General features: G+C 43.0%; 1 protein-coding gene across 10 annotated transcripts in view; it reads left to right on the top strand.

Moving 5' to 3' along the window:
* The window catches only part of IKZF4 (IKAROS family zinc finger 4), a 316,988-nt gene extending 307,391 nt beyond the window's left edge, over positions 1-9,597 (top strand). For all 10 annotated transcript variants that reach the window (XM_078686319.1, XM_078686312.1, XM_078686311.1 and 7 more), the window contains one exon: positions 3,777-9,597. In XM_078686319.1, the coding sequence (XP_078542445.1) occupies positions 3,777-4,477 (701 nt within the window). In that variant the 3' untranslated portion in view covers positions 4,478-9,597. The remainder of the gene's footprint in view (positions 1-3,776) is intronic.
* Positions 9,598-12,021: the final 2,424 nt, after the last annotated feature.

Here is a 12,021-nt window from a genome sequence, read left to right as displayed (position 1 = left end):
TGGCGAGCCTCGTCTAATAAGGCAGAGGAGTATGACTGCTGCGCCTGTAGGAGCAGCCGCAGTGTAATATCATCGGCTGCTTCCCTGTGTCTCGCCTCCAGCACCTCCACCTGTGCCGCAGCGGCAACAATGCCACTCTGCCGAGTCACACTGCTATTTTTGTCCTTTGTATTGTTTTAAGTATATTTCCTCTTGAAGCTTCATATATACTTTATTAGTTTGAAACAGCCTCATTTGTCTGTTGGTGGTATTTTAACAGTTGGGGCTTTGGTATGGATATGTATTTTGCCTGCATATCATGGGAGTGCTTGTGTTAGGTCAAAGTAAGTATTATCCAGAGTTCTTGTTTTCCTGGTTTTGGGCATTGACCCATGCGGTGACTATTATGCTTAACGTTTAGGTTGCATGGGTAGTAGCCCATAATTGATATGGCATATGTTTGCAGAAGTAATCCCTTAGCATCTCTCAAGTACAAAGGAGGTGGAGAGTTGTTTCTCCAGTCTGCCGATGGCAGCATTGGCGAGTTGTTTGATGACAACGCTTGGTAGCTCGTTATATCAGTGATGATGCGATCTTGAGAGTAAATTTAGTCAACATCGGCCTTGGGTAGGACAGCGAAGAAGGTGGGTAATCCCATTATCACCAGTAAAGGATGTGCCTCCAATGTGCATTTGTTGCGAGAAATTATTTTGTTTGGAGAAATTGGAGGAGTGTTTTAAAGAATGTTATGGTGGACGTTTACGCTTTTGGTGTAGTGGTTCTTGATCAGCCTGGAGCATTGTTTTGCTACCAGCTCCTCGTGTATAATGCAGTCTCAAAAAATAAATTGTCCTAACCTGAGACCAGTACTAGGGGACATTTATATATGTTTTCCCCTGCTGAATGTTCAAATGCAACCCTAGAGAAATGTTTGATCTTGTATCTTTCTCTGGTGATACAATAGCTATGTGACGGCAAGGAGCGCTCTAGTAAGCGAAGCCTCTGGAAGCACAGTGCAGTTGCACATATCGGTTTATTTATATATTGTGCCACTTGGTTCATTCCTTTGAGTCTTTCACTAATCTGTTCAATTTTTCTTTTCTCACCTCTTTAGTGTCCCATGATGCAATGCAATATGGTTTGGGTAGGCACGTTCTTTTCAGTACCTTTTGCAGATAATAACAGAATGTGATGATGGTGTACTGATTCTACCATTACAAAGATTATTTCAGTAGGAGGCATGTTTGCTGTATCCAACCTTGTTTATCGGGCTGGGAAATCATGCCATGCCATGGTCAATGTATAAATGCAAAAAGAACAATTGATGGACAAAATGCTGAACAATATCAAACACTCACCCCCAGTACAGAGATCTGGGTCTAAATCCATTGGTTCTTTGCTCCCCATGCCATTCTAGTTTAAACCCAGCCATATGCAAATCAGTCTTGATCCTGCTCCCCGTGGACTGGAAACAAGCATCCTGGGACCGGTTTCGGGGTATCACGCATCAGCAAGGGTAGCTTGACTCCAGTGGCATGGAGAGCACTTGACCCACGTCTTGGCATTTCACTCGGGGTGACAAATGCAAAAAGAACAATTGATGGACATGGTGAATGTATAGGCATAGCTTTTTAAAAGCAGGATTTTTATTTGCAAGTGGGGCGATGGCAATAAGCTTTGCTCTCGAGGACTGTTTCTTAAATGTTTCCCATCTAAGAAATGACTTTGTTGGTTTGCTAAAGTGGTGAGAAATGGGTGTATTTCCTCATAGATACTCTGCTGTCTTATTAAATTTAGGATAAATATCATTCAAAAGTATAAAAATTACAAAAACATAAGAAAAGGAAACAACTGCAAACGATTGTAATTAACAATAAGTAAAAATAACTCAAAAGGTAAATAAAATAAACTCTCATACTAATCCTGAGCCTTAATTACAATAAACAGTCAGAAGATCTTACAAAATGGCAATTGTATAAACTTTTATAAAAATCCCTAAAATCTCAATAAAACTCATATCAAGTGATAATCAAATATTTCCAAAAACATTGGTAAATAATTTAGTAGACCGTTATTTAATATGTATAAGGATCCCAGCTGCTATTTATGTCGAGATTGTAGGTTAATGCGTGAGTTTGGTTCAAGCTGATTTTGAATCTGTTGTAAATGTCACCCACCAATCATAAGCCCTTATTATGCTATAGTGTAACTGTCTCTTGGGGAGGTTTTGGCACTTGACGCCACATTCCGCGAGTCTTACACAGCCTGTTATATTATCTATCCATCCTTAAATTTCCCTTTTCAGTACACTATAAAGAACCTTACCAGGCGAATGCCCTCACACTGGGGCTCTGGTTTCACTGTGTGTCAGTATAGTTTTTATTGTGATGCAAGTATGCATTTTGTTTGCTTGGCCATGGTTGGCACACAGAAGCCAAAAATGGGGTTGATCAAGGCAAGAGGCAAAATGGAAAAATGTTGGTATAGTTTTAGGAGGAAAGGATACATAAATATGTTTTGATGTCCACTTTTTCTGGCCTGCGTCTATATGCTGCCAGTTTTTTAGCAGATATTTCGGCACGGGAAGGCTGATTTTGTTGTTGTTTGTTTTTTTGTTTTTAGGTTTACATAGTTTATTAAAGTTGGGAAGGTGGAATTAGAGCTGTGCTCCACTAGTTTCACAGCCAGCAGAATAATCCCCTGGTCACACCGCTCCTTCTATGTAAGCCTAAATAGTGCAAAAGTGTATGTTTGCCGATTTCTGTGAATGCCCACGTTTTTGGACGGTCTTGTGCATTGCCCTAGTTTAAGGCTTAATATGATGGTACTGCTAGAGGACTCATTGTCAGCATCTTCTGTAGAACTAACCTCTTTGGAGCCCCATTCCCAGCGCCTCAATTGGCTTCACCCGAGAGCCTGTTGAAAGGGCGGGCTCGGCATTCATTTCCAGTATTTGTAACCACCCTTCATACCCAGCTAACACGCACTTCCTTTTCACCTCTGGTCATATATTCCAATCTTGCTGTACCTGCAGCTCCTGTTTTTCCAGTTGTCTGCGTTTTACAATAATGTTGTCTGTCTTCCAATTATTTGTCTTCCTGCCTTTTAGCATTGTAATCCCAGCCTTCAGCTTTGTACTATACAAACCCTGGCATTCAGCATTTTATACTCTGTGTTTTCATCTCTCTTTCTTTCCCTCATCATCCGTGCTTGTATTAATTTCTTTTATTCTTAGCAGTTTTCTTACTTGCTGCTTATCTCAAGCTACACCTCTCCTTTATAACTTCTGTGTTTCCAGTTTCCCCCGCACGCAGATCCTGCTCTCAACTTTCCAGTCAGTCCTTCTCTCCTTTGCGGTTGCTGCTCTTTGTGCTTATTTTCCTCTGCCCCATATTTATTGCTAAATGTCCCATTTGCCCTTCTCCTAGCAGTAGTTCTTGGCTGCCTCCCCCTCTACTGTTTCATATTATCCTCTTCAGTCTACTCTGCTTCAGCTTCATCCTGCCTCGCGGCAGCGGCTGTTCCCAATCAAAGTTGCTGTCCCCCCACTGTTTACTAAAAAGGTGACCTTGCATTGGAGTTCCTGAACGCACTCCTTGTCACGTGCTGCTTAGTAATGATTGCAGATCCCTTCTTACTCTCCACTGGTAGCATCTCCCGACCCTACTTGTATATGCAATATCGCGTTCTTTCATAGTACAGAGAAGGTAGTGTCAAGGTTCCATAGCAGGCTCCTTCTCCTAAGTTGCATGGTCTTTTCTGCTTTCTGACCCTTCTCCCTTTTTGTACTTTTTCAGGAGAGAAGCAGATGCGCCTCAGCATTTCCGAACTTCCCTTTGATGTGAACTCCAGCTTTGAGAAGGACGTGGAGATGGTGGCACACCACCCACTGGAGCCCAACTTTGGAGGCACGTTGACCTACATGGGCACTGATCATCTGCGTCCACTAAGACTTCCGCAAGCAAACTGCATCTCGGAGCTCACGCCAGTCATCAGCTCAGTTTACACACAGATGCAGCCCATATCTGGTCGGGTGGAGATGCCAGGCAACCGAGAGGCAGCAGAGGGTCATGAGGACATGCCAGACGGTTCACAGCTCTTGTACAGGGGCCGTGAGCATGGTCTTTCCCCCAGTAACGGCTGCCAGGATTCCACAGATACAGAAAGTAACCATGAGGAGCGGCATCTGCACCCCTCTGGGGGTAATTGCAGTAGCAGCCGGCAGAGCCCGGCATACACCAAAGAGGACCCACCGGCTGCCAGGACCACGCCCAGCTCAGCCAAAGAGACTCTGCGAGTGGTGACAGAGGATGGGGACCCAGTACGGGCTTTCCAGTGTGAGCACTGTCGCGTCCTCTTCCTGGACCATGTCATGTTCACCATCCACATGGGCTGCCACGGCTTCAGGGACCCATTTGAGTGCAACATATGTGGCTACCATAGCCAGGACCGGTACGAATTCTCTTCCCACATAGTCCGGGGCGAGCACAAAGTGTAACAGCTGCTGGCTGAGAGCCAGGGCTTCTTCACTTGGCCCGAGGTTAGAATTGGGCTGTTTTATACCCCTTGCACTGACTTTGGCTAGGAAAAAAAACTAATAATTTTAAAGAAAATCTGCAACAACAAAAAAACGCCACCCAGGAAGGAGCTCTTAAACAATGGCCTTTTTTATAAACCGGAGATATTTAAATATTGTTGAAACTGCTACGGACGATCTTCTGTTTTTTAATCTATTTTGTGCTTTGTTCTTAGTTATTTATTAACATGAAACACCCACAAATCCCTGTGTTTTATATGCCTCCAAGAGCTCCTGCTCTGTGAATCATTTTTAAGGACTCAACTTTCTACATTTCGTTACCAAGTTGAACCTAATGGACCTCAAGCACACGGTAAACACACTACAGTAGTAGATGCAATGCTTCTGTGAAAGTTCTGAACATTGGTGCCTAACTGATGGGCTGGGTTGGAGGAGAACTTTTTCAAAAGGGTAGTGGTTCTAAAGGGCAGGCATTGGCAATGTAGAGCCAGTGACATGTCGAGCTTTGCTCATCTGCCTTTTCAAAAGCACCAAACTGTGATGATAACTCCCATTTCCTTTTCCCTGTGGTCCAGTCGCCCTTTGCCTGCCTATCCCTCTACCTGAATTTGTGCAACTCGCCAGCTTCCTTACATCAGAAAGGGTGAAGTCTCTCATCACTCTTCCTCATAGGACCAGATATTCCTTGACACAACCTATGTTTAAACTCATTCCTTTCTGACTGTCACCCTTTCCAGAGAGGGCTCACTCCTTGGCCTGATTTACCTGTTACCTCCACTGCTTGACATCTCTTCTTACTGCTGCCCCTGCTGGATTTACTTCCCACTCTTTACTGCAAGGCATTTTACTTAATACCTGCCCTGTGAGATTCTCTCTCCTCATTTCTTCACCATGAGTTTAGCCTCTGAGGGTTGCTTTATATCTGAGGTACTCTTTCCCTATTACCCTCTAAGACTGCACCCACCCCCTACAACCACCTTCTTTCCCTCTAAGGCCTCGCCTTTCCTGTTTAGGGTGTTTTTCTCCTATGTGACCTTCTATGTGTAGCCTCATTCATCGACTGGGTTGCCTCTTTTGCCCTTTCAGACCTCCCTTATCTCTTGACTCCACCAGGAGGCTTCCTTACTGCATTATGCATCTTTTATTATACCATGAAGTCGCTGTCTTCCTAATGAAGTCACTTTGCCCCATGCTTATTTGTTAGGACTCAATACTCCATGAGGACCCTCTTCACTTATGACTTTCCACTATCCCCCCCTCCCCCACACTGTTTCGCAAGCTCATCTCCCATCCCAAGAGACACTTCTCTCATCCCCACTAAAGCAATTCTGCATCTTTGAAGCTGCTCCTCTCTCCTGTGTGTGGCTCTTCCTCTCTCTTCCTCGCAAGCGCCACTGACACTGTACACAAGACATCTCTCTCTCTTACCCCACAGAACCCTTTTCCCTCAAATGCCTCAATGCCCCACATTCAGGTTTTTTCCTTTGAAGCGTGGATGAGGTGCCAGTGCTTTCTTTTTGATGTGTCTCACTTTTGGCTGCTGGACTGACTTGATGTAATATAGACCGCTGCCTCTAAAGGAACCTTAGAAGCACATCTAGGTCTGTGTTTCAAGTGGCTGACCATGTGCAAGACTAGCTTTTTCATCCATCCTACCCAACATGCATAGCTGCCCCTGCAATCAGATTCTCTTGGGGTGATCTCACCTGCTGGACAGATGTTGTTAACTGATGAAGTGAATGTTGGTGGACAACAATGTAATGGAAAGTAGGATGTTATTATTGGAAAGGGGGGAAATGAATGAAGGCCCAGGCCATGCAGCAAGGTGAGCAGCAGTGCTTGCTCCCACTGCTTCCTTGGGATCTAAACCAAAGGCTCTTCTTTTTGTACTAAAACGAGAACACCTCACAGGTTGCCGTGTTTACTACTTTTCTCATTTCTGTTCAGTGAATGTGCCTGTGTGTGAGTATGCGATTCCCGGGGCTCGGGATCAGGTTCTCAAATAGGAGAGCAATGTTAGATAAATGCACTTTTTCTGAGAAAGCTAAGGTTTTCTTCTAAACATTTCATGAGTGGAACATTTCATAAGTTGATGTTTTTTTTTTTTAGAGCTCTGGAATGTGACACGTATCGTAAAGAATCCAAAAGAAGCTTGCATTTTAAGAGGAGATAGAGATTACAACACAGCTTACACACCTTGATTCTGGTCCTAGCATGAAACACCCTCTTTCATTCCTTATTAAATCATCCATTAAAAAAAAAAATTGTCAGCTAAGTAAGCTATGTGATAGTAGGCTCGATTTTGTGTTCCCAATTTGGTGGGCGACTCATTATGAGTGGCTCACCAAATATGATCAACACTAAGAACAGTTAAGAAAGTTGCCATACCAGCCAGGCATTGCTGAGCATTTTCTGTGCCAGCCATGCATTATTACATCCTGGGAGAGTACTCTGAAGTTCCCTGCTGTAGTGTGAGTCTGAGATTAAGGTTTTCAGGTGCTAGTATCCTACAACACAGCAGGGTTTTCAACGAATACAGCTTCAATATAGAGAAAATCAAGCTTTTTACACACGCAAAGTTGTTTGAGAAGGTTTAAAAGAGGGTTGTGATGTATCCGACCACTTAAGAAATTCCGATTGTCCTGGGTTTGCCGTGTTACTCTTTGGACTGCTTTAAATGGAAAGAATTTGTATTTGCCTGGCTAGTTTGCTTTATCAAAGTCACTGCTGAGTTGAGATCTCTTCCTCTGCCCAGGATTTCACCAGGACACAATTTAAGTACTAGAATGCAGACTCCTTTGAAAGGAAGAAATGTTTGTATCTTTATGGACCACATTGGTCCTTGCAAAACCAGCAGGTGCACACATAGAATACTTATTCTATTGGGTATTCTGGTAAATGCGTATTAGAAAAAGAAAGTCAAGCCTCTTTTTCAGCTTTGGAACCTTCATCAGGCACCTCTAGCAGACGGCAAGGCTGGTACCTCTTTCGGAAACATGTTTAATAGTTGTGCAGTAAAGAAGGCCTCTTGCATTATTGCTGTATGAAGCAGTTGCTTTTAACGGTCTGTATCAGTGGTTCCTTTGTCTGTCCTAGAAATGAGAAATCCCTAATTGTATGCGAACATGAAATGTTTGCTTTTTAAAACTATTGGCAACCCTGCTTATATAGCACTTAGTTTCGGAATTAGTCAAGGCTTCCTTATTGCCTGTATTCATACGATGGCTATTTAGGAACAGGTGTGTATTTATTGCACAGCATTGTTTTAGTTGCCTGGAATCTTACTGGAAAGATGGAGAATTCTTCAGTATGGGTATGTTTTAAAGGATGTGTGCCCATTCCTTTTCTTTAGTTTTATGTTCTTGGTGGGTCCATATCCTTTAGTTGTGTATAATCTCTGCTGTCTGGAGCTTCAGACAATATGCATGTCCTTTTCCACTTCATCCTCCACTGTCTATTCTCCTCTCCTGGCTCCCATTTTCACAGGGGAGTGGGACAATCTCTTCGTTGAGGCTGTAAGACCAGCAGAAAGCAATTGCGGAGAATAATCTCCATCTTAGAAGGGATATTAGTTTGGAAAAGCTTATGTGCTGAACATGAATTGTTTTCGCTTTCAATTATCTAATGTTCTTTCCACTGTCCTCTTCTAAAACACTAGCCCTCTAAATCATTCAGCATGGTACCCAATATCAAGTTACAGGGACGTTGAGCGAGATGGACATGGTCTGTGCTGTTGTCTTCTAAAACATTTTTGGTACTGTTGATCGTGCAAGTCTCTGCGTAATGTCGACCTCTGTGCTAAGTTATAGTTAGCTGGTATATAGTGCAGACACAGATTTTCAAAGTGTAAAATGGGAATGAAAAGCTGTCCCACGGATTAAGGCAGAGGTAATGATATAATCTGCACACATGCAAAATGATTTTGTATAGTCTTTGTTCCCTTGACAGTAGAGCATCTAGACAAAGAAGGTATAATTGACGCAAATGGGAAGCAAGATTGTGGGAAATTTAAAATGAAGAATAACTGACAATCTGCGTGTGTGAAACACCACAAAAATGCCGAGAAAAGTATTTTATAGGATGTTCTCCATCATTCTGGGTTACCATATGTGAAGAACATGGATCTCACGGGAAGAGAGACGATAAAAAGTCTGATTCCAGTAAACAAAGAGACAGACCCTCAATCTCCTTTCACAAGCCAGGTGAAGGTTTATGTGTGTGCAACAATTCTAGAGCCAAAGCAATTGGTGTACTGTGGTAAATCTAGCAGATGAAGGCTGAGGTGGGGAGATAATGAGTTCCACAGTACTGAAAGATCCTGGCCTGCATTCTACGTAGAAGCAAGTAGGTGTTTTGGAACATGAGCATTTGGGCCCAATCTTATCCTGTCATCCAGTCAATTATCACAATGATCCTGGGCCTCCTTCCTCCAGTGAGAGGTGCTTTGAAATGTTTTTGGAACAGGAGTAGTCGAAAATTAGTCTATCCAGTTGTTTTGGTCAGATGGGTTTCAGACTTTTTCAAAGTGAAGACATAAGACCTGATTGGGAACACTGTGGGTTTTTAGACTTTAACATCACTTACATATTTTTAACCTGAGCCAGAGAAACCAACATTATTAAAGCGTAGTGGGAGTAGTCATGGCATAAACCTAACTTTTGTTATTTTCTAGAGAATTTGGGATTCTCTTCTCCTTTTTATTGTTGTTTCGATGGAGCTACATTGTGTGGTCCAGGGTTCTCATGTGTGCGTGTACATATTAATTTGTTAATCCGTTGTATGAAGAAGAAGAATGTGCAATACACAACATTTTGTGCTCTGTCCCCTCCTCTTAACTGTTTGACTCTTGCTGACAGTTTTTCTTTCATTTCTATTGTAAATGGATTTGTTGGCCTCTCCAAAACAGTCTACTCCAATTTTCCCTCTTTTGGTGAGATTTAGACCTGCTTTTAAAACTTGCTGCAGAGCTTTTTGTATGTGTAATATATTGTAAAGTAATTATTTGTGTAACAAAGGTATACTACTGTAAGTTTTGTACTGTACTGGCTGAAAGTCTGTTATAAATAAACCTGTTTAACTGATCACAGTTTTTACTTCTTCCCTCAGTGGACAATGCCCATGTCTTGAAAGGAGTATTACGGTGATAAACAGTGTGGTGATGAAAATCATTGGGTGTGACACAACTAAAATGATATAGAAACAGCTGTATACGCATGCATATCTTTCTTATGTCTAGCCTGGTGTTTGGGAAAATCTTGTTCGTAGCATATGTTGCTGTAAATAAACAAGCTCTGCATTCTCCTGCCATCTAGTGCTGGGAGTCCTGCAGGCCAACCACACGAGCCTGAAAAGCAACAAAGTGGAAAAGATGTGACTTTTATTCCATCCCCAATCTCTGCAACCTGCTGTCCACAACATTATCTGGAACTTGCTCCACCTGCAAAATATGGTCTTGCCTAGAGCCATAGTCGCTTACATGCAAAACAGATAATATTCTTATTTTTTCCGCATACCAGTATTTAAAGCCTTCAGGAATTGCCTCAAAAGAGCAATCCCTCCAAGAATTCCCCCTGCACCACTCTGGAATCTTAATATAATATTCACTAGAGTCATGGACCCCCTTTTGTGCCTATAAACTCTTTTCCTCACCGATACTTTTCCTAGAAGGTAGCTTTTCTTGTGCTCATAACATCTTTTAAACATATTAGTGAGCTGCAATCCTTTACACAACAAGACCTCTTCATTCAAGTTCATAAAGATAGTGGTACCCAGTGATGTAAAGGCCCTAGGGTCCAACTCCGTTCCAGTCAGTCCCCCTAACTCAATTTCGGACAACACTTATCCTGAGTTAAGCCAGCTCATTGTCATATCTATTATGAACAATAATAACATGAATGTTGTCCGCCCATATCATTTTTAAAACTGAGTGAGTGTGAAGTCATCCTGATAATGACCATGATATAACACCTGATTCGACACCCATTCTGGAGCAAGTGTTCCCATATCAATGTGTCAGGGTTGTATAAGAACACCCTTAGTTAATTCTTCAAAGTGATGTAGTCCAAATCGAGTCTCCCGTTGTCGTAAAGATATGTCTAAGACCCCTTCCCTGGTATCCATAATCTATGTACCACATTCCAGGAATCGTCTGTGCCTATTTCTGAAGGATTGTCAAGCTTGACTTTTAAATGTTATTCCCCATTCTGTGGGTTTTCTCATTCTTTGATTCCATTTTAAATTGAATCCATTCACCATCACTGCACATATATTGATAGGAGCCAATTACAGGTAAGCAGTCGCACAGCATCTCAAATCTCGAGGTGTCCCAGGTGAAGAGGGGGGGGGGGGGCAGTTAGCTTTGTAGTTGCTGCACATGCGACATATGCCTTTGAAATATTTTACTCATAGGTGGAGTTCAAGCCCGTCAATGCTGCTTCAGGGCAGTTTAGAGAATATACAGCAGTAGATTCGCCAGTGCATTATAGGGCTTACAAAGATTTGGAAATCCCTTTGACTTACCAGAACAGTGGGTCAAGTATCACATACGCACAGGAATGTTCACCTGGGACCCCTGAGCAATAAAGGTGCTACATGACCTGTCTTGACTCATTCGCCATCCTGATACTTTAGCACCTGCTGAGGTTGTCAGGGTGTTAAAACTACACCTTCGACTTATACAGGAGACTGGGGCAGTTTGTTCAGCGTACTTTGAGTTCTCTCCGCACTCTTGCAGCAGGGCCTGTAATTCGAATACAAGTACAAACCATTAGTCATCAGACTGTTAACGATATCACGTGTAAGGCTCCTGCAAAGCGAAGCGGTCTGGCCTTCTGGATTACTCGGATTAAAGCAATTTCATGGTCACCTCTATTGGCTGACTATGATATTGTAGTAGCCGAAGTAGACTGGCCTCCGGTATTTGTTAGGGAAGCAACCCGGGGGAAGAAGTCATCCAGATATCCTTCTCTTCCCATAGTACCTGAAGATATCAAGGACATTTGCACATTTTTGTGGATTCACATGCTGTGCATCATTCCACTATCTAGTGGTTGGGTCCGGAATAATCTGGTGTCTTTTTTCTTCTCTGTTTTGGGCATTGTCGACCACCATTTGGTGCCCGGTACGTCCCCTGTGTGACCTACGACAGCGCCCTGTTGGTTGTTGTACGTGGTAGTCATCTTCAGATTCTTTTTTCCACTGTTGGACCTGGAAGCAAAACGGGAGGCTCTGAATAAAAAATCAGGAAAAGCCCCAAAAAGGAAAGAAAAGGACATTATTCCGATTAAGCTCCACCGTCCATCAACATCGATACCGGAGAGAGGGACAGAACTACGAGAACGACGCAATGAGACAATAAGGGTCTACAAATGGCGAGGTAGGGGCCATGAAAAATGCCCCTCAAGTTCTGCCCGAGTGCCACCACAAGTTTGCCCAATGCGATCCACACAACGTGTGCAACCTCTGCCTGCCCAAGGACCATCAGGATAAGGACTGTGAGGCCTGCG

Source organism: Lissotriton helveticus, chromosome 1_1 (genome assembly GCF_964261635.1).
Source record: "Lissotriton helveticus chromosome 1_1, aLisHel1.1, whole genome shotgun sequence".
Classification (NCBI taxonomy): domain Eukaryota; kingdom Metazoa; phylum Chordata; class Amphibia; order Caudata; family Salamandridae; genus Lissotriton; species Lissotriton helveticus.
The sequence above is the reverse complement of the archived record's forward strand: the minus strand, read 5'-3'. Positions and strand labels throughout refer to the sequence as shown.